This window comes from Esox lucius, chromosome 6 (genome assembly GCF_011004845.1).
Source record: "Esox lucius isolate fEsoLuc1 chromosome 6, fEsoLuc1.pri, whole genome shotgun sequence".
NCBI lineage: Eukaryota > Metazoa > Chordata > Actinopteri > Esociformes > Esocidae > Esox > Esox lucius.
The window spans coordinates 20,932,670-20,956,645 of NC_047574.1; the positions used below are offsets into that span (position 1 = coordinate 20,932,670).

The window sequence follows — 23,976 nt, forward strand, 5'->3', positions numbered from 1 at the left end:
CAAGCTTAAAAAAAAGTGATTTTCATGACATTAACCATAATTTCCAGGCACCGTTTTTGGCTCAATAGCACCACTTTTACAACCAGTGGTCAAAAATAATGGACAACATCTTTAACTTGCTTTTTGAGAATACTTAAATATTTTATTGCATCTAGAATGAATGAAGCTAGTGCTAATGTATGTGAAATTACTAGAACTCTAACAGCATAGCTCACAGTATACCTTTGATTGACTATAAACTATCCATGCATTAATAATACATATTTAAAGGTGCAGTCCGGTCACACGATCATCCACCTGAATTTGCTTTCCAGATGAAATGTCCCACCTTGTAAACTAATCGTTGGTTAAGGAGAATTACAAAATTACAGTGACATCAAATTCTATCTCATTAAAAGGGCAAACCCCTTGCCATTTGACACCTGAACCTCATTTTGATGGGGATTGGGATGGGTAGTTATAAGTCAGACAAGTTGAGGTCACTTTAGCACAAGGTGTGATCCCCTTTATTAAGAAGGGGCAACCAAAGTGCACTTATAATAAAAAAACATGTATAAGCATTACAATTCCATATTCATGAAAATTACTACAAAATGTTACTAGGGTTGTTAGAGAAGATGGCTAGTTTATAGGTATGGAGGGGACACCACAAGCTGCAGTGAGGGAATAAGAATAAGGCGGGGCTAAGAAAGAGTGACAGGCATGAATGTCAGTCCTGTGAGAATTGTGAACAAGTAGTGTTCTTGGGAAAGTACGAGAATAGCGCAGAGGCCATCCATATTCAGTCTTCTGTAGTAATCTATGAAGACGAACACAAATCATACGCACCCACGCAAACTGAGACCCTCACAAACACTCACCTGGTCTGTGAAAATGCTGCGGCGAGCGCGACAGCGGCGTGTAACTATGGCGATTGTAGACAGGTGATCCGATGGAGCCCTGACTGGTGGACCTCTGGAGGATGCGTTCCCTCATGTCATAGCAGCCCTACGAGGACGACACCCTTCCATCACTTGTCAATCACAGAGTCAAATGTCTCTTTTCAATGGAGCTTGACCTGAACGTTTGCAGCTCAATGTGTACAGTTTATCCATGAGGAACGCAGCCCTTACCTCAGCGGATGGGGTAGGAGACATGTTTCTCGATGACTGAAAAAGAAAATCACTTTTTTTTTCAAGCTCGGAGCATTACTTCACCCCTCTATGGGGAGGGAAAACCTCCCTACAATGGCGTGCTTTTAAAACGTCTAGCCTATTTAACGCTTATAAAGTCCTCAGCGAATTTCAGCAAGTTTGTAAATTAGAAATGTCAGACTTAATTTTTCCTTGACAATGTATGATCTCTACATTAATGTGGTTTGTTTATATTCCAAAACAAACTGCAATGGTGAGAGAATCATTAGTTGGACTGCCTGATTTGCACACCTATATGTCAAAACACTGAGTATCTGAAGATAAGTTACTAAATAATTCACTATAGAAGGTGTAATCACATTGTAGACACAATAAATAGCACGGGGAGCGCAATATTTTGGTCCAGTATCCTATTTGAATATGCATTTAATTACCTGACATTACGGTAGCCGATCCAATGGGCTTCATTGGGGAGGTTTTTATTTTCCTGGTATATTTTTAAGCATTTTGAATAAAGAACTGTTTGGGATCAAAATAAGCTGTCTCAATTAGCCAAAATGACCCATCCCAAATAATGGCCATCCCAAATAACTAACAAGCTCCACAGTAAGATTAACACCATACAAACATTCTGTAACAAAGCAACAAACCAGCACCAAGTTATCATCAATCAAAATAGACGGTAGCTGTCCTACCCTGTCATCTGTCATGGGGGAACGTTCTCTTCTGGCGGTATGGAGCTGCGGACACAGGGAATCACTGAGCACTCTGATGGGTGCCAATAATAGGTTTCCTTTAGAAAGGTGAGTTTGTCATGCACTAGAATGTGATGTCATGCTAATCAAAAGATATAGACCCTGCAACCACAAACAAATGGATTGTCCGATACCTGACTTTTTCCCGTGGTGGAGATGAAAATGAATATGATTTATCTCTTCCGTCTCTCAATTGGAAACACACTCTCCGTGAAAGTCAGAATGAACGGCGTGGTTCAGTTTAACGCGACGCGTCACACATACATGCACTCCACACACTGGTCATGCATGATGGGTTATTAGTTACCTCTCCCACACTCTCCCTCCTCTCATCCTTCTCATCAAGGGACATGGTGTACAAAGGCTCATAGGTAATCAGATCAGGGCGCTCTATGTCGTAAATGGCTTTGACTTTGGGAATGGCGGCTAGGTCCCTGTAATCAAGGATCTCATTGTCTACTTTTGCCTAGGGACGGACACAGACAGAGAGACACACAGAGACAGAACGAGAAAGGTTACACAGCTAAAGAGCACACTACTCCAAAGGGTTACTAGTGAACACTAGCTAACACAATTAACAGGTTTCTCAGAAATGCGTTTTTTGTTGTTGTTGAGGATTCTAAAATTTGCTGCTGATTAAATATTCCAACCATGATTTCTGGTAAACCTTGGAATTTTTGTGTACAAGAATGATAAGTAACAAGAATGTTACAGGGTCAGGGCCTACAGAGGATGCTGTTAGGTTCTCTTCTGCTTTAGAATAAGTCAGGTCTTTCTGTACGTTAGCAGACACATAAATACAATACAGGCCACAACTAGCTGGTAGAAAAATACACAGAGTTTCATAGTTGAACTTAAAGGATCACTCCGGACACATTATCATCGATTTGCAAACAAATAATTTGTTCCCTAAGACAAAGTAAGACTGACATTCTAGCCTATTAAAACAGATAGATCTGTGTGTTCCAATTCCCTGATGACCTGCTGAATCTGAATTTGATTGTATGAGACAAGGTGAGGTCACATTTAGACAAGGTGAGATCACTTTTTTAAGTGTGTTATGGAGAAGCTTGGACATTTCAGAAGGGTGAACGTGACCGGAGTGGACCTTCAAGTTTCCCTACGGAAGACGTGGCCTCAATTCCGAAAATAGAAGTGGCCCATCCAGCCCAATAAGATGTAGTGTACGGTGGGCAGAACACACGGCCTAGAGCGATCCAGTGGTATAAGTTGCTGCCACATACACAGCAGACGAATGGGTTCGAATCCAGCCTACTGCTCTGTCAGCAAAACATGTCTCCACTATTACTCCCCACTGCCTCCATACAGTAAAGCTTCAGAATTCCCAAAAATACAGAAACAATATATATTAACTCACATAAATGGTATGACCCGGTGAGCCAGGTATGCTTGAACCAGGTCTGGAACAGATACTGTCGGATGATGACCTCGAAGGCTGCAAGAAGAGAACTCTTGGTTACATTATTAAACACACAGGCATCCCGGGCTAGTTTTTAGTTATCGTTCAGTTGCCTTGTGCCATGTCGTCCTGTCCACATAAATTGGCGAGCAGCCCCCCAAAAGTGGAAACGAACCCGGGTTCATTGACCCAGCACCTTGGCTGTTAGGCCGAAAGACTCAAACTTCTTGATGAGGTTGCTAACCAAGCATTGCGCTAAAGTGTGCAAAGAAATACATTTTGAATAATATCCACTCAATCACTATCTGTCTCCAACAAAAGGTTATATCACAGCTTAAACAACAAGTAAAATACACAGTATCTTGGAAGAACGTCATAAATCAGGACATTTGAACAGTGAACTAGTCATGTCCCCCAAATTACAAAATGGTACCTTGAAAGTAGTCAACTAAGTATTACAGGAATACAAGTATTACAGGAATACAATGCCATTTTCCTGGCATTCTTTCTTGATGCTAGCATTTTAGCATTTCTGGAACAAATCCCAGAGAGATTTATTAGCATTTTTCAGACATCATATCCAAATCATCCAAAAGTATTTGAAAACTATTGTGAAGTCCAATAAAGGCCTGTAGAGATTATGGGAATATTCCACAAACTCAGTTACAACATCGGTACCATTACTATGTGTTTGTGCCACAAACGGTAAGGAGCTAGCATTTGGAAACCGTGCTGGGAAACTTTACCAAACTTTACCAGGGATTACTATCAAAGCTTGCCGAAAGACTGCTTGCATTTCAAGGACACCAATGTGCCATTTTGTTATTTGGGTGAAGTGAACTATCCATTAAATACATACCTTCACATGGGAAAAGCACACTTCAGATGGTAACAAAATTACTGAATTAATGTTGATTTTCTACAGCCATTGACATGAACCATGTTTTCCCAACCACACGGTTGCTACGAATGTTTCTTAAACAATTTTTGGGGGTGAAAATAACCATGAATTTGTTGTTTCCTATCTATTCCCATGGAGGGGATGTTAAGCAACTCTAAAAAAATCAGGCACACCCAAGACAGTCAATGTATAACTTTAACCTTGTTCGTGATAAGGACTTTAGCGCAGAGTGTGACAAGACAGCCCTGTCTGATTTCCATCCTTCAACACCAAGCAGCACTGAGGCAATTTCGTGCTGCCTTCCGCAGGACCCCTGGGCATTGTTGATGAGCCGTGACGAGGATTCAAACACCTGACCGCAATGACGCAGCTGTACTGCAAGGCAGCGACACGAGGTCTTTCACATCAGCTCCAGATAAATCTGACGCGTTTTGCATAAAGACCAATTAGTGAAGGAAAAACAAATCAGAACTTGGCTGCCTCAGGGGACTTCATCTCATGCAAGCGATGTTGATGAATGGGTCAGATACGGGCCTGAACGATGGACATAAACAACGTCACCGCAAGCTGACACCAGCAGGGGGCAGCAGACCGCGCATCAAGTCCTATGAACTATGACCTATGCAACATCATGTTCAAAGTAACCCATGACGATGCCATTGCATAGCCAACAGCGAATACAGTACCTGCCTTTCTGTTTTGTGGAGGAGTAACAGTGACGGAGGCAACGGCTGTGGAGGAAGGTAAGGGAGAGGGGGGGTTCACAGACGGTCACACAACTGGGGTCTGTGCTGGGCCTTCTCTTCAACCTGACTTAGACAGAGCCCTTTCCGCTCAGACCCGGCCACGGATCGCAATCCATTTCAATCCCGACCACTCTGGATGTAAACGGTACTTCCAATTCCGTTTTTCTCTCCGTGCTTTTGAATTCGAAACTTCAGTTTACTTTCGGTGATATTGACTGAATTGAAATGCAACTGACCCGAAACCTGCGTCTCACACAGACATAGAGTGAGGGAAAAACACAAACCACATGTACAGGGGGTGGACATAGGGTGGACACAGGGTTAAAGGGCAAGTAACCTCTGGCGCCTTCATCACTGAATACATGATATGGCCCAAACCAGGTGTACGGTCGGCCCCAGAGGCCTGCCTTCTGGTTGTGCCATTCAGTCGGTCACTCAGCAAGATACACTACAGGGTAACTATAATCGCACCACTAAGCCAGAGCGGTGGATCACTGAACGGGGACTCGACACGCCAGTGTTGTCCAAGGGCAAAACAAAGGATGCAGACTGACCATGATGGACTGACTGTTGGATTTCGCTCGGCCAACAACACTGTTGGATAAACCTGTAGCATAGTGATACTAGCCAGTGAGCATACCACAACACACTCAGCACCATACACCATCTGAAGCAGGTCTGACAGAACTGACAGTGTCTGGAATGGAGGGACAGAAAAACACACAGCTCATCCAGCGCTAAGCCGGAGATATTTTGGGAAATAGAGGCACCGTTTAGATAAAGCTGGTTAGGAAAACCCTGCTGAATGTCAACTTAGTTGGCCGAAGGGGCAAGGGGTGACGACCATTCCACACGTAAATGATCAGCGATCAAAGAAATGCATGTGGCTCAACTAAGAGATGAACCCCAATACGTCCACAGGAAAGGGGTGGTTGGGCCTGAGGAATCTCATCCGATTAATTCTCTGGGAGCCTACCAGACCCATTAACTGATACCATGTCTGCATTGTCAAGGACAGAGCCAGCCTCATATGGTGCCTTGTCTCTTCTAGTTGGCTCAAAATGCCAGGCCACTTCCCCTCCCCCGTCAGTAACACGAGACTTGGATGAAGCCCAAGTCCAAGGGGATGAAAGCAGAGCTAATATCAACTTCAATTTTCGCTGGAACGCAACCCGTCGAGTGTAACTGGGTGCAGCCAGCCACAGAAGATGGGACGGACAACAGCAGCAGAAGCATGACCCTGGTGAGAATTGGTGGAAGCAATGTTGAAGCCCCATGAACGAGGGCTTGGTCCTTCCAGCAAGAGCTTTTACTGGAGGGGTATATTGTTTACGACAAATTATTTGTACTGTTCGAAATGAGATAGTGGATAGAGATAGATGGGAGACAAATTAAAAGGATGGAATCAGGGTTATGAACTCCAGTCCGGAGTTATATTATACGTGTTTTGGTTGGTTACAGCTAGGCTGCAGACTCTGCACCCGTAGTGAGAACAAGGAATAAACCCTGGGGAGACAGTTCACAGCGATAACACCCAGAGGGATTTGAGGGAATTTAAGTTGACACTGCAAAGAACTGGTAGCAGTGGAGCATTTCAGAATGGGCAGGGCTTCCAGGCCAACTCAACGCCGATTTGTATTACGGTTGCATGCGCGTGTGTGGAGGCACCCCCCCCCCCCCACCACCACCACCACCCCAGCGTTTCGTGCAGAGCGACCAACTAAAAGGCCACCAGCATCGAGTCGAACATACACAGCCATTTTCAGTTTGCTCCCTGCCCATCTGCGTTAAGCCCAAACCCTTTTGTGTTTTGCAGTGTTTAGTGGTCTGGGTTAACACACCCAGTGCTGTGGTGGAGCTTGAAATCACACCGTACAAATCTGTAAATACCAAAGGCTGAGGGACAAAGGTTATAAAGGAGCAAACTAGGACGGGATGATGCAGAGGAGACACTCGAAATGTGAACAAGACCAAGGCACACGAGGGAACTGATACTTTCTATTAGGTTCTTACCCGCTCCCTCTGTCTCTCCTCGGTCCGGGTCGTGTCCTTACAGCCAGGGTGCCATACAGTTGATCCTGCGGAAGAGGAGCGACACGGTCCGAGAACGGTTTGCCAACATCCAGAAGCATTGTAAGACCTAACATCTGTCTAAGATCTAAACCAGGCTGACCTTATCGGGCAGCACATGAATAAACCACCAAATGCTCCATTAACATCACCAGTCTGTCTAGCTAACGCACCTTGCAGGTACATTTCTTCTCCTTCCGTGAACATCTGGTTACACCTGCTGCATCGTGCACAGGTGGGGTGGTAGTGTTTGTCCCCTGCCTGGAAACAAGACACACACGAACGATACACACAGTAACACACGCGCGCACACACACAGAAGAAAACGTAAAAATACTCAGTGACAAGAATAGTAATGGCATTCTAATAATAATAATAATAATAATATTTTATAGTAATATGAACCTTCTCTGACTATGCTCACTGTTTCATGGTTTATGTGAATGTGTCTACTACTAAACAGGTAAGTTCACTGAGAATGCAATCTAATTCAAAGCCAATATCTGTGGAAAGGTTACAGGGGGATGAGTAGGGATAAGAGGGGTTGGATGACAATGGTGGAAGCTAGGGATGATTAGATGGCCATCATGGTACGGCCAGATTGGAAACGTAGCCAGGGTGCCAGGGTCAACACCCTTACTTTGACAGAGCCAAGGGAACTGAGCCCATGCAGGTCAGGTAACCTCTATAGTGTAACATCCGAAAGAACATCAGACACAGGGCAATGTCTACTACACCCCCCTGGGGTACTGGTCATAAGACCAGAGGGAAGAGTGGCCCAGTTGGCCTTCCGGTAGCACTTCCTGCAACATGGTGTCTCCCATTCATGGGACCACCCCACCTTAGATTTAGAGGCGAGCCAGTAGTGGGAAGCAGGTGATCGTAATGTCCAGTGCATTTCTTCACAGGTACCTTTCCATGAAACTAATCAAGTATTGTCAGCTGGTGAAATCTACATATCCCATTCAACCAGGCACAACACAGGATTCACTGTCTAGCACCATCCATCAACGTGCCTTCTAATTTAGCGGCTATCATCCCTTTTTTCCTAGGTAAATCCCATAATACCCTCCCTGAAAATTGCAGTCAGGGTTACAGTACTTCAGAACTGCATAATGAGGTGCTTTGCATGCAGAGTGACATTTCTCACAAAAGCGTTTAAGAACAGGACTCTGACCAAAAGAGATACTTACCCAAATGGAGTAATGAACAGCCCCAACCAACCAGCATCAACACTCACCAGCTCTAACTGACAAGTGCCACTTTGCAGATACGGAGTCATTTGCATTTTCACTATTTATTTTCAGGCTTGGCTGCACCTGTACGTCTAATCTGAAGCCATGGGTGTCAAATTTGAACTAGTTTGCCACAGCAGGAAACATTCCCTAGAGCAACATGAAATGTGACCTATTATAATGTATGAACACTATTTTAGGCGTTGATAAGATGTTTTGAAATGCAAGTCTGACATTTCAGTGAAAACAACAAACTTCAAAAGCTTTCTTAAACCTCAAATACACTTCACAGTTCAATATCCTTTATTCCAAGAAAGTTACCCATATAAAAATATCTTTTTTGAATGCATAAAGTATGCATTGTGTAATTTTTGGCCCTTGGTAGTGAAAGTGGTGCTGTTCAAAACAGTAAAATAGGTCTGTGAGAGTTGATTGCTCTGTCACGTTGGGGCCAAGTTGTTCCCTGTGCAATGTGTTATTTTTATTCATTTGATTATTATTCATCTTGTTCATCTCAGACCGCATCTTATGGGGCCAGTCCTTAATTGCCCTGGCTGTGTGTTTCGGGTCGTTGTCATGCTGGAAGACCCAGCCACAACCCATCTTCAATGCTCTTACAGAAGGAAGGAGGTTGTTGGCCAAGATCTCGCGATACATGGCCCCATCCATCCTCCCCTCAATACAGTGCAGTCGTCCTGTCCCCTTTGCAGAAAAGCATCCCCAAAGAATTATGTTTCCACCTCCACGCTTCACGGTTGGGATGGTGTTCTTGGGGTTGTACTCATCCTTCTTCTTCCTCCAAACATGGCAAGTGGAGTTTAGACCAAAAAGCTATATTTTTGTCTCATCAGACCACATGACCTTCTCCCATTCCTCCTCTGGATCATCCAGATGGTCATTGGCAAACATCAGACGGGCCTGGACATGCGCTGGCTTGAGCAGGGGGACCTTGCGTGCACTACAGGATTTTAATCCATGACGGCATAGTGTGTTACTAATGGTTTTGGCCATTTTGTCTCTCTGGTCTTGGCCATTGTGGAGAGGTTGGAGTCTGTTTGATTGAGTGTGTGGACAGGTGTCTTTTATACAGGTGACGATTTCAAACAGGTGTAGTTAATACAGGTAATGAGTGGAGAACAGGAAGGCTTCATAAAGGAAAACTAAGTAGGCTTTGTAAGTAGGAAAACCTGCAAAATCAGCAGTGTATCAAATACTTGTTCTCCCCACTGTACATTTGTATAAAACATTTATTGCACAATTATTTTTCACTTATTTTTTTTCTTTTTGGTATGTGTTCTCCTGCAACCAATTTTTCAGATTAGGTTCCTTCATTAATTTTGTTAATGTTGACAGGATCGCCAACATCTGAATATCTGTTGCTATTCTAGTTGGTCCTGTCATTTCTCTTTACTGCTCTGTCAGTCTATCTGACGCTCTCTCACTTTGTCTTTCTCACCCTCTCTCTGTCGTGCTGTCTCTCATCCTCTTTCCCTCTCCCTCTGTCTTTCTCTTCCTCTCTTTTCAATCCCGTTAGTGGCCTGCCTATCGGCAGTCAACGACGTAGTCAGGCTCGTCGTTATGGGACATAATAGCAATGCCTTACTAATCCTCTAATAACACTGTTCTGTATGACAGTAATAGGAGAAGGCCATGTCTCATCTCACTGTATAGCCAGTGGATAAGTCAAAAGCCCTGGGTGTCTGTCTGATATCGTGTAGCCTGATGCATTACAGAGGTCACATACCCAGTACAGCTACATGCTCTGATTTGCATATTGTTGGCGACAACTGAGGCTATTGAAGATTGTAAGAAGGTTTAGAAATGGAACACTATTTCAGTCAGGACAGTGGGTGTGTTGGTGTATGTCCCTGTGTCTGCATGAGACACGGCATGTATGATCCACATGATCACACATCATACAAACTTTCAACTAACAATGTATTCAAGGTTGCAATGTACTCCTTAAATGGCATGTTGTTATGGGGGATTGAAACATGGGGAAATGATTGGCTGCAAATGCATGAAATGCCGTAGAAAAACTATATTCAGAAAGCAATTTACTGTTAAATAACCATGCCAAGAATATGCCCAGACTATTAAAAAATGAAATAGTTTACCAGATAAATTATGAAAAATTACATAACACAAAATGTAATAAATATATATAAACATCTACAGTAATTAACTACGTCTTTGCAAAATGCCCCATAAGTGTGGACCAAGAATATACTTCAGACACAAGACAAATGATGAACAACAATCGTTATTATATTTTTTTACCCCAAGAACAATTCCAGACTGTATAATACACCTACTTACCTTACAGGGTGTGTGTGTGATATAGAGATACTGTGTCCTGCATAATGTCAAAGTGTTAAATAAAATCCATAAACCTTCACCTCATATCGCTAATAACACAGACCAGGCGTCCCATGTGGACGTGTTGAACCAATCAGAACAATGGGCCTTAACTACAAATCAGCCAATCAGAAGACTGTCATAGGCAGGTGGGAGGGATAGATTGTGGGTAGGTGATCACCTCCAGCACTTTGCCTGTGATAAACTGCTGGCACGCCTCGCACTGGACCCCAAAATGGATCTGGTAGTCCTTCTCACAATACGGTGCACCGTCCCTGTGTGAGGCAAGACGTAGAGAGAGAGAAACAAAAATACATTTTTGAAGAAACCTTTGTGGGTCGTGGCAAGACTTGCAACAGGGATGAACTCTGAACTGTTCATTTTGAGAGTGCTGACTTACTTGCTGATGTATTCTCCCGTGAGAACCTTCTGACAGGCCTTGCACTTAAAGCAGCCCAGGTGCCACTGTTTCTCCAGAGCTAAGAGAGCCTGACCGTTCTTAATATCCCGACCACAGCCCGTACAGCCTGTTAGACACACACATACACAGTCACACGGGGGATTAACGACTGTTCAAAACCTTGACACTAGGTGGTGACAGATGTTCAGTAGGCGCGGCCGACTAACGGGTGTTTCCAAACACTTCTGTAAATTGCATTTTAGCGGCATCACCGCAAACTTTTAGCCTTATATTAGGTATTTAAGTATCAACAAAAGCTTCTCCAGGGTTCGAAGTAAACACCTTTTCCTGATCTCAGTCATCAAATAGCGGGAGAGAAAAATTGTGAGAAAAGGAGCGAGAGAGAGCCATGTAGGACAACGCGGCTCGTATAAATAGGGTGAGATGATGACGTGAGGAGCCATCATCTCTTATTTATGGGCGACCTTGTATTTAAACTGGCAACAGAGGGAAACCAGGGTGTGTGATTCAAAAGGCGACTGACAACAGAAAGTAGTCCAGAACAGGGCTAATCCTGGACTTCTCATCCGTTCCGTACTAGTCCAATTACATATTGTACCTTTTAAATGTTTCTGGTTGCATGCCATACAGTGATCATTTAAAATAAGGTTTTCTTTATCCTAACTTGTCTACAGACAAGGTATGACAGCAATCTTTTTTTTTTTTTTTACTTTCACTGGCACTGTTTGGGAAATTCTAATGTTTTGGTATTTGTGGAACAAATCCTGGGACTGATAATAGATTATATAATTGCATCCAAATCATCTAAAATTACAACAGAAAAAATATTACGAAGCTACCCAAAGTCACTTAAAGAAGATTTGTACAGGGATTTTGAATATGGATTTTGTGCCATGGATGTTAAAACATTACCAGCCACAGCAATTAAAAATAAACCAAACCATGGATTTCTGTCATACCGTATGCATAAACTATTTACAATGAAAAGAAAGCAATACGCAATTTTGGAATTTTTGTGAATTATTCTTTCACTGAACAGCGTCCAAAGATGAACTCCAGTAAATTGAGGAACTGCCTAGTTATGCATAATTTACCAGTCGGCTGTCTCTGCGTTATTCATACAGTAACATGGCTATTCCTGCTGGAGCCTGGTGGGGGAGGAGGAGAGGGGAGTGGAGACAAAGAGGGGAGGAGGACCCCACCCAGGCCCCCCCATTTTGCTCTACTGATGCCAGAACTGACTAAAATAGTATTGCTGAGCTGGTCTGAACCATTCTGATTTAAAAAGTTCTGGTGTTAATCTGGTTGTTTTTTCAGACCTCATCTCAAATGCCCGGAAATTGAGTTTGAGTATTAGTTCAAGGTAACTAACCCAATCCCAGTGGAGAGGAAGGCTACTCACAGTTGGAATCAATGATGTCCTTCCCGGGTCCTGGTGACGTAGGCTGAACACAGTATTGACACAGACAGTCTTTGCCGTTGAAGGTCACCCTATCCCCAGCAGGAAACGGTCGTCTTTAACAGAGATGGATAGAAACATGACGGTCAGATACCTAACGGTCAACAATGGTCAGTTAAAAAACAATAAAAGATCAGACAGACGCGTGAACGTGTGTCAGTACCGCCAAAGTGATTTTATCCCTATAAAGGCAAAGGCGATCAATGTAAACAAGAACACCCAATCAAAACTGATGTCAGCGACATAAACGATGAGGTAATCGCAATGCTCTCAACTCGAAACCAAGGTCCCGTGAATATGTCCTCCCGTCTCAAAAACCCTCTCCCGAATTCATGTGGCACATCCCATTTCACAACATCAGTAAGCCCCTTCACGCAGGAGTGTTCAGGCGAGGGGCCGGTGTTCTTACTTGCAGATGGTGCAGACGAAGCAGGCCGGGTGGTAGGTCTTGCCCAGGGCAGTGACCACCTCTCCCTCCACAAAGTCTCCACAGCCGTTGCAGCGGGTCCCATGCATACGCTGGTAGTCCAGGGTACACAGGTAGTCCCCATTCTTCATGAAGAAGCCCCCCTGAGCCAAGTCACAGCCACACACTGCAGAGAGAGTCAGTCAAGTCAGTCACACGTCGTCTTTAGCCTCATTCCTTCCATCCCGTCCATTGGACCCAAACCAGTCACACATCCATTCATGTATTTATTGATTCATCCCTCCGTCCATCCATTTGTTGGTTTTCCCTGTGTATGACTAAAGAGTTAGGGGGTCTGTGCGTCCATTAGTCTGCCTTTATGTGTCCCATTAGAGGAACCACTCTGACCGGGGCTACGAATGTGGGGGGGTGGGGTCCAGACTAGAAAATCATCCGTAAGTAAAACACCAAATGCCTCTGTGGTTATGTAAGATAAGTGTATTGTTCTGTTTCCAGAGAAAATAATAATATATTCCATATTCATTATTTGAGATAGTGAATATAAATCCATGAGAAAGTCTTCTGGCACTTTCCATATGGAATTGCTACTATTTGTTGTACAACCTTGTTTCTAAAAAAGTTAAGATGCGTAAAATGCAAATAAAAACAAAATGCAATGATGTGCAAATCATTCATCCCTTAATTTTACTGAAAATAGTTCAAAGACAACATATCAAATGTTGAAACTGAGAAATGTTTGTGTTTTTGGAAAAATACATGCCCATTTTGAATTTGATGCCAGCAACACATTTCAAAAAAGTTGGGACAGAGGCATGTTTACCACTGCATTGCATTACTTCTTTTAAGAAGAACACTCTGTAAGTGTTTGGGAATTGATGAGACCAAGTGATGTAGTTTTGAAAGTGAAATGTATTCCCATTCTTGCTTGATACAGGATTTCAGCAGCTCAACAGTTCAGGGTCTCCTTTGTCGTATTTTTCATTTCATAATGCGAATGTTTTCAATGGGTGAATGTTTTCAATGGGTGACAGGTCTGGACTGCAGGCAGGACAGTTTAACACCTGGACTCTTTTACTACGGAGCCATGCTGTTGTAATATGTGTAGAATGTAGTTTGGCATTATCTTGCTGAAATAATCAAAGCCTTCCCTGAAAAAGATTTAATCTGGATGGCAGCATATGTTGCTCCAAAAGCTGTATATTGTTCAGCATTAATAGTGCCTTCACAGGTGTCCAAGTCACCCACGCCATGTGCACTAATTCACTGAACTGTGCGTTAAAAAGAAGCTGGATGGTCCCTCTCCTTTTCAGTCTGGAGGAAGCGGCGTCCCAGATTCCCAAAAGCTTTTCCAGTCTTTTGTTGCCCCTGTCCCAGCTTTTTTGAAATGTTTTGCTGCCATCAAAGTGGGCATATATTATTCAAAAGCAGTAACATTTCTCAGTTTCAACATGTTGTCTTTGTACCATTTTCAATTGAATATAAGATTTAAACGATTTGCACATCATTGCATTGTTTTTCTTTACATTTAACACAGCATTCAAAATTTTTTGGAAACAGGTTGTATTTGACACTCTTTAGAACTTTAACTCCTAATCTACAGTCCACACAATTCACCATTCATTTATTGCTCTACTTTTCACCAGGGCCTTGTGAAAAGTAGTGCACAATGTAGGGTGTAAGGGGTCATTTGGAACATATCCTTGATGTCTGCCAAATATGAAATTGTACTTTTCCTACTGATAAGGTAGACTTTGAATAGATTACTCCCTATTTAAGCCTTTTTGGGTATTTCCTCCTATTCAATTCTCAGCCTTGACATATCCAGACATGAAAGAAGACATACAAAAATAAATCAGAGAACAATTTAAACACTCCAGTTGGGCAGTACTACAGGAGGCTGTTTATGGATAATTTGCCCTAATTCCACAGGGCTCTTGTAAAATAAATGCACTATTTTGGGGAATTCTATTTGGGATACTGACCCTGACTTCAATGAACAAATAAAGAATATTCCAAAATTGTTAAATAAAGTTGTTGGATCCAGCTATTGAAATCTGAGGGAAGGGCAGGTATGTCTGTGTCATTATTCTCAGCCCGGTCTGACCTCCCCACCAATCCCAGAAGATGTATGACTATAATTGATACGGCCCTCTGACATGCCCTCTAGCACTGATGACATTTGCTGACTGTCTTAACATATACATACATACATACATACATATGTACATATACATGCACATATAAATATACATACATGCATATATATATATATATATATATATATATATATGTATACATATTTCTACTTTATTGGACAAGTACATGAAGAAAGATACATGAGAGACTTTCTGCTGAAAGTCGGTTGGACTGGAACCCACACCAGAGCAGTACATGTGCATGTGCACCAGAGGCAGCAACTAAGACCCCTGGATCACCCTGGGACACATCATTGCTGATTTCCACTGAAGTGGCATCATAACATATTCATTATGACACTAATATCCTCCACTGTCAAGATGGAAATAGTCTTAACCTTTGAGATCCCTTTCAGCCAGTTTGCTTGAATCAGATGTGGATATCTCTGCTTTAAAAGAATATTGAAATAATACTGTAACTATCACCGACTTAAACACATCTACCCAGGCTCCACTGCGGTAAAAACCTTGGGGATGAGGTTGGCCATGGCAAGGAGTCTCACAACGGCTGCAGTTTACTTTATAAGTAACAGTTGAACCTCTTGATGTGTTTATCTTGGACCACCAGCTCAGTGGACTGGGAGCTGGCTGGGGATTTATCAAAACTGGTTTGTTCTCAAATAGTCAGCAACACCCAAGAATTGAAGTGTCAGCACAGCGTGCTGGTTGGCAACAGTGTTTGGAAACTCTATTCCCTGATTCACGCTGATATACAAACATTTTATAATTTGTTTTTTCATGATGCAACGGAGAGTATAGGTATGCACAAAAACAAATGACACAACCACTTTATGATGTGTGGTCTCTTTCACGCAGGACATACATTTCTATCCCCATCCTCAGGCCCTCAGCTACTGGCCATCTCTTCCACAGAAATAACAAGACTATGCTCACCACATCAAGCAACCACCAGACTGTTAACTAAACATAACTCTGCTCATCTCACTGCATTGAGATATACTAAACTGAAACTGGAAATATATTCCACATATATTCTCACTGCTCACATTCCATTATCTTACTACCTCGTTTCCAAAAAAGTTGTGATGCTGCATAAAATGTAAATAAAAACAGAATGCAATAACATGCAAATCATTTAATTGAGTACAAATCCTTTAATTAGTACAAAGACAACATATCAAATGTCAGAACTGAGAAATGTTACTGTTTTTGGAAAAATACCCATTTTTAATTTGATGCCAGCAAGTTGTTTAAAAAAACAATACTTTGTAAGCGTTTTGAAAACTGAGGAGAACAATTGCTGTAGTTTTCAAATTGTAATGTACTCTCTTTCTTGCTTATTATAGGATTTCAGCTGCTCAACAGTTCAGGGTCTCATTTGTCATATTTCTCATTTCATAATGCACAGTATGTTTACAATGGGTGACAGGTCTGGACTACAGACAGGCCAGTTTAGCACCCAGACTCTTTTACTATGGAGCCATGCTGTTGTAATACGTGCAGAATGGAGTTTGGCATTGTCTTGCTGAAAAGACATTGTCTGGATGGCAGCATACCAAAACCTGTATATATTGTTCAGTATTTATGTGGCCTTCACAGATGTGCAAGACACCCATGCCATGTGCCACTAATGCACCCCCATACCATCATTGATGCTGGCTTTTGCACTGTGCACTGATAACAAGCCGTAAGGGTCCAATGCTCTTTAGCCCGGAGGATACAGCGTCCAATGATTCCCAAAAATAATCTCACATTTTGATTAGTCAGACCACAGGACCGTTTTACACTTTGCCTCAGTCCATCTGAAATGAGCTCAGACCCAGAAAAGGTGCTGGATGTTGTTCATATATGGTTTCTTCTTTGAGCCCATGCAGTGATTTCCAGTACAGAATTATCGGTTTTTAATGCAGTTCCTGAGGGCCCAAAGATCACGGTCACCCAATATTGGTTTTTCGACCTTGTCCCTTGCGTACAGAGATTTCTCCGGATTCTCTGAATCGTTTAATGCTATTATGTACCGTGGATGATGAGATCCCCAAAACCTTTGCAATTTTACGTTGAGGAACGTTTTTCTTAAGTTATTGCACCATTTGCCCGTGCAGTCTTTCACAGAGTGGTGAACCCCTCCCCATCCTTACTTCTGAAAGACTCATCCTCTCTGGGATGCTCTTTTTATGACGAATCATGTTACTAACCTGTTGCCAATTAACCTAATTAGTTGTGAGATTCTGTTTTTATTTCCATTTCTCACAGTGTCCCAACTTCTTCGGAAACCAGGTTGTATATGCTCATTACACAAAATACAATTCTGTATCTGTGCATGTACTTTGTAAATAAAGGTGATTCCGATAAAAAACTATTAAATGTGTTATAAATATGTACAGGGTCAAGAATATCTATAGCTCAAGTTATTGTGAATTTTTATCCAGCTCATGCTTCAATAATCCAATGCTTTACTCTAATTGGAACTGAAAGTAAAACCCCACTACCACAGTTGACCATTAGCACAGACATTTCACAAGCAAGTTCAATCAGTGATGCATAGCAAATCCACCCATTCCTCTCTAGATTACTTAGTAAGTGTATGATGCTTGTAATGCCAGGGTTGTGAGTTAAATTCCCATGGGGGCCAGTATGAAAATATATGCACTCGCTCCTAGTTAACTTAAGTGTAAAAAATGCCCCAAAACATAGTCTACCAAAAGTGGGTGATTCTAAAATGAGGGGGTAATAGAAAAAGAGTAAAAGCTAAACGTTATTATATTTGGCCCTGCCATTTCAACATGAAGTTGTACAATCCCAAACATCCCTTTCCAATGGTCCTACAGCAGTTAATTAGGGACAACAGTCTTGCAAACGGATTTAACAACAACCTTGCCAGATCTGGGATTTGGTGACTGGTCAGGCCACCTGCCACCACTATCAGTATGCGGAGAGGTTGAGTTATATAAGCCGAGGTGATAAAAACATTTCTTGTTCAGTAACACTCTCTTTGTAGCGCAGTGTTTTGACAAGTACGAAGACAACTTAATCATAGCCATACAATTACCAAATGAGTCATACACCGTGGCTATAACAAAAGACAACATCACCGAAAATCCCACTGAATTTAGAAAAAGCCTGAGAGGTCTGGGCTAGCAGCCCGAAATTGTTTGACGCTTGAGATATGTCTAATCATCGTTATGCAATGAACCACACTCAATCTCAGGGATGAATGGGAAGGAGAAAGAATAATGTTTAATCAGATTAAGGCTCAGAGCTGGGGCCGTGACAAGTTCCTAACCTAATCAAAATGAATGTGAACCATTGGCTAAAGGTACAGCCCAGATGTTTTCGAAATGACTCTCTTGTGCAGTATTAGCGACCAATGGCCAAAATGTAGTGCTCCATATAGTAGACGAGGTCCAATTCCAGACACAGTCAGATGGATTGGTCCTTAGCTCTAGTCTGAGGCAGGTTAAGGTCCCACAAGCCAGCTGGGTTTGCATGCCAGGTTACAGAATTTGGTGGTGTTTAAGGCTCGTGTTTTTTTATGAGAGGCTAAAGCAAAGCCATTCGCAAATTGAATGTAAAATGCGTGGATGGTGCCAGGGAAAGCTTTTCTCTGAGCTGAGCACGCAATGGGTTCTTCAGTAGACGTGCTCAGATAATATCTGGGGTTAGTCCTCAGGAATGCGAACGCCTGTTTAAATAAAACTACATTTTTCCTTTTCTGAGATTTCCAGTTTGGTGTACAAGGCATATACAGCAGTCACAGGACACGCCAAAATAAATGCTTCAAAACAGCACAATAAACTAAACAACCATCTCATGTCTTTGAGGTCTATAAAGGCATGTCAAATCAAAAAACATGTCGCTCTTTTCTACTTTACAATAATAAATGTCCATTGGCTCAAACTGTGTTTACTTCCAGTCTCTGAAATCATTTCTAAATCTGCGCACTGCTAGATTATTGTAGCCATGTACATCTCCAAACTTCCACAGAGCCTGGTTCTCAAGGCAAATATTGTTGATACCTGATTCTACTGCTACACCATTTAATCCGTATTCCAGTGTAGCCCAGCAGCCTGTGTAGACAAACACAAGATGATATGCCCACCCCATTTCATCAGGAAAGGGAACAAAACTGAATGTATCACAAGTAGCTAGTCTGTTACCTTCAAATACACTGCAAGTAATGTTTGAGGGGGAAAAAAACAATATCACATTTTTCCAAAGGCCCCCCCTTTAGAATGTAATGTGTAGATAGTGGGTAATATGGGAAACAGGTTGCAATTTAATTTAATTAACAATAGTACTACACAGGGCAAGTACAGTTGCTCTTTTGCACACAAACACACCCCCATTGCACAGTGCTCGTAAGGACAGTGACACCAACAACACCAGGCAGAGCGATTTAGGGTCTAATCTCGGCGTGGGAAGAATCTGTACTTAGATGTGATGGTGAGCAATGCCAAATCTAAAACAGTCAGAGATTAGCCCTAACAACTTCGACAGTAAGGGTGTCAGGGATAGCCCAGTGATAGCCAATATTGTCAACTGTAAAACTGTAGACTAGCTGGCACCTCTGTGGGTGGCCAAGGCCAACTACAAGTCAATCTGAACTGAGATAACTCTTAAGGAAAGATATAGTGTAATCGCTGCCAGGTCGGACTGTTGTAATGGTATCATAGCTATGTGGCTTTGAATGCCATAGTACACTGTGATGACCTGGCTAACTAACTAGCTAAGAGCAGCATTTGTGTAGTTTATGGTTTGTTTAAAGGGGCTAAGAGTTTCTACATCTTTTAAGAATATGTATCCAATTATTAACAAAGTAAATGTAAACAAAGAATATACAGCCTCAAAACATTCTTCCAACTACATTTTCATATCATGGAGGTTCAGTCCTTTCCTCCATAAATCTGTTTATAAATTGCTTCAGACAAATCCCTCATCTTTTTAAAGAAACATTCAACTGCTGAGTCACACAGTGAAGTCTGCCAACTAGAATCCAAAATGTCCTCAAATTATGTTAATTCCTTCAACGAGGCCCCCCAGCTGCCAATCAGTGTGGACCTTTTGCCTGTTCAGATAGGATGGAGCTGATTTGATCTAATTATAACACAAAAATGACCTTTGAGGATTATTTTGGAATGTTTTTTTGGTGTTTAAAGTTAAATAACTATCTTAAAAACAATGACCAGCAACAGCAGTCCACTTTTCTTAGCAATTATTTTTAATTCATGTGACTATATTCACTTGTTATTTTAAAACAGTTGAACATCAAAATAATTTAATTGATAGATAAACTAAGCAAGCTGGCTTAACGACCCAAGCAAAAGCAAACTAACATTATAATAGCAGTGTAATACAGCCTTATAATTGCATTACTAAAATGGATCGAGTCCAAACATGACCAACATGTTCTTACAAATAAGAAATATTGAAATAATTACGTGATTACAACTTGCTAGTCCTCTGACTGGAACAGATGATGTCGTTGTTTTGTTCAGGAGAACCTCATTTACATCAGTCAGGTAACTTTACAGCTTAACAACCCTGAAGAGCCTCCTATTGCCTACTGTACAGTTATGAACATATGTACCATTACAGCCTTCCCCAAACATGTTCTACAGTGTTTGGTACTGACCTTTACAGGTGAAACACTTCAGGTGGAAGTGCTTGGACTGCACCCGCAACACCTCCCCTTTACATGGCTGTCCACACTTGTAGCACTGGATCAGAGGCTTCTCACTGGAATGGTGTGTGTCCTGTGCATGCGCCACTAGAACAGAAGAGATGAGGGTGAGCCACAGTAAGCAAAAACACACATAAACACATGTCACACGGCAGGTTTCCTAAACACAGATTAGGCCTAGTCCTAAACATTAACTATTAACAGTAGGGTAGAACGTTTTAATGCAGCATACTGTAAATGATGGTGCATTATGGGTATATATTACATACCCAGAAATGAAACATTACCACACTGATTTTCTTTCATTGTTCTTATACAACTATATCCAATGGATATTATCCCTATGTACTGGTTTTGGGAGGGCAAAATGCATACTGCCTCAAGAGTCGGAGAGATCAAATGTGCTATGATCGAAAAGACAAAACAGATCCTATATCCGCAGTCATAATGTGAAACGCTTTCTGAATACAAGCCCCGGGACTAGGCTTAATTAATGTCTATGAAACCTGCCCTATGAAATATAAATAGACTGTGCATTAGTATGCTGTAGCCTTTGCACCTCAAGCAGGCAGAGGCTCTGTCTCTCGACATGGGGTCGTAAATAACGACCGACTGCTGAGGAACCATGACAGTGAAAAGAACACCGTGCGTGTGCACCCGCACACACACAGACACGCACACACAGACACACACAGGACACACACAGACACAAAAAGACAACTTCACACCACTCCTCTACTGCTGCAGCAGCCACATCACACATTTAAAAGCTCCAGAATATTTTCTAAAGCGTCCGCTCAGCATCATCAAAGCATGTGACTCGAAAGAAGCAACGCACGTAAGACCACACACACACAAAACCTACACGGACATACACCCAGAAACAGACAGACGCACAGAACTGGAACATGAAAGGAGTCCTGCCTGTACTCTTGTCTCCCCTAGAATGGACCCTTCGAATGAAACATTAAAGATGACTATTGCTGAGTGTCCAGGAATAGTATCATGACAAATCGATCGTCTGCTGACGAAGTTATTCATGACCTTGTGCTACCTCTATGGAGGGTGTAACTCTGCCCATTATGGCATCCATATTACAACACCCTCAAATCCCACTGAGATTTAGTCTGTATGACTATGTACAGCGCACATCTGAAATTATTTGGTAACACTAATATACACTCACCTAAAGGATTATTAGGAACACCATACTAATACTGTGTTTGACCCCCTTTCGCCTTCAGAACTGCCTTAATTCTACGTGGCATTGATTCAACAAGGTGCTGAAAGCATTCTTTAGAAATGTTGGCCCATATTGATAGGATAGCATCTTGCAGTTGATGGAGATTTGTGGGATGCACATCCAGGGCACGAAGCTCCCGTTCCACCACATCCCAAAGATGCTCTATTGGGTTGAGATCTGGTGACTGTGGGGGCCATTTCAGTACAGTGAACTCATTGTCATGTTCAAAAAAACAATTTGAAATGATTCGAGCTTTGTGACATTATCCTGCTGGAAGTAGCCATCAGAGGATGGGTACATGGTGATCATAAAGGGATGGCCATGGTCAGAAACAATGCTCAGGTAGGCCGTTGCATTTAAACAATGCCCAATTGGCACTAAGGGGCCTAAAGTGTGCCAAGAAAACATCCCCCACACCATTACACCACCACCACCAGCCTGCACTGTAACAAGGCATGATGGATCCATGTTCTCATTGTGTTTACGCCAAATTCTGACTCTACCATCTGAATGTCTCAACAGAAATCGAGACCCATCAGACCAGGCAACATTCTTCAAGTCTTCAACTGTCCAATTTTGGTGAGCTCGTGCAAATTGTAGCCTCTTTTTCCTATTTGTAGTGGAGATGAGTAGTACCCAGTGGGGTCTTCTGCTGTTGTAGCCCATCCGCCTCAAGGTTGTGCGTGTTGTGGCTTCACAAATGCTTTGCTGCATACCTCGGTTGTAACGAGTGGTTATTTCAGTCAAATTTGCTCTTCTATCAGCTTGAATCAGTCGGCCCATTCTCCTCTGACCTCTAGCATCAACAAGGCATTTTCACCCACAGGACTGCCGCATACTGGATGTTTTTCCCTTTTCATTCCATTCTTTGTAAACCCTAGAAATGGTTGTGCGTGAAAATCCCAGTAACTGAGCAGATTGTGAAATACTCAGACCAGCCCGTCTGGCACCAACAACCATGCCACACTCAAAATTGCTTAAATCACCTTTCTTTCCCATTCTGGCATTCAGTTTGGAGTTCAGGAGATTGTCTTGACCAGGACCACACCCCTAAATGCATTGAAGCAACCACCATGTGATTGGTTAATTAGATAATTGCATTAATGAGAAATTGAACAGGTGTTCCTAATAATCCTTTAGGTGAGTGTGTATATATGGCGCAGTTATATTATATTAAGCGTGTACGCCTCTTAAAATGTCTGACAATCTGTAATTATTTGATGATCCTGACTAAATAGCTTCAAAATATGAGTCTGCATGAATTGAAATGAGGCACAACCTTAGAAAGAGCTATTTAAAGGCATATACAGTAAATTATGTACGTTTTCCCAAGTTTAAGGCATTTTTCTTTAAGTAATTAGTCAGAGACGTATCGGAACACAGGAATCTGCGACAGTATACTTCCACATTCCAAAATTTCTGACAAAAGAAACACCTTCAGCAAAAATGTTCACTTCAAGTCTGACTCTGTCAAATGCCACTGTAAGCCTCCATTTCACGTGCTACAACACACGTGAGGAGAAATCAGGACCCTACACAAACTAATTCATAGGTGGGTCTGAACTGAAAGTGATGGGGGACGAACATTCCCATCAGTGGTTTAAGGGATGACAAGGAAAGATGGCGAGAAAGAGTGGGAGAAGAGAGACAGGGAGAGGGGAAGAAAGGGCCCGTCTCCTTTATGTCGTCAATGTGATTACGCACAGAGCTGTGAGTCATCCCACAATGACAACGGTCTCAGACCTGAGTGGCAGTGAACAGAGATGAGCACCAGTGGGGGAAACAACCCAGTACTTACACAACATGACATGGCACATGACATGGCACTGGATCTATTGAGTAGAAAATACCCAAAACTAACCCTGGTCTCTTTAAACATGTTGGTTCTGGGATCTGAGACCAAAGAAATCCTTCATTTACTTTTTACTATTGAAAAGCGATTTCTTCAGAAAATGTGCTAACTTTAGAGCTA

The 23,976-nt window shown here is 42.2% G+C and overlaps 1 protein-coding gene across 18 annotated transcripts in view; it reads right to left on the bottom strand.

Moving 5' to 3' along the window:
* ablim1a (actin binding LIM protein 1a) overlaps positions 1–23,976 on the bottom strand; it is a 51,831-nt gene that overhangs the window by 12,060 nt on the left and 15,795 nt on the right. For 17 of the 18 annotated variants that reach the window (XM_034292692.1, XM_034292696.1, XM_029120334.2 and 14 more), the window contains exons 2-13: positions 20,714–20,848; positions 12,908–13,091; positions 12,442–12,554; positions 11,019–11,145; positions 10,800–10,893; positions 7,199–7,286; positions 6,969–7,033; positions 3,267–3,344; positions 2,196–2,354; positions 1,829–1,873; positions 1,113–1,148; positions 861–987 (exon numbers count right to left, since the gene is read on the bottom strand). In XM_034292692.1, the coding sequence (XP_034148583.1) occupies positions 861–987; positions 1,113–1,148; positions 1,829–1,873; positions 2,196–2,354; positions 3,267–3,344; positions 6,969–7,033; positions 7,199–7,286; positions 10,800–10,893; positions 11,019–11,145; positions 12,442–12,554; positions 12,908–13,091; positions 20,714–20,848 (1,251 nt within the window). The remainder of the gene's footprint in view (positions 1–860; positions 988–1,112; positions 1,149–1,828; positions 1,874–2,195; positions 2,355–3,266; positions 3,345–6,968; positions 7,034–7,198; positions 7,287–10,799; positions 10,894–11,018; positions 11,146–12,441; positions 12,555–12,907; positions 13,092–20,713; positions 20,849–23,976) is intronic. The other variant, XM_034292687.1, reaches the window with a different exon arrangement.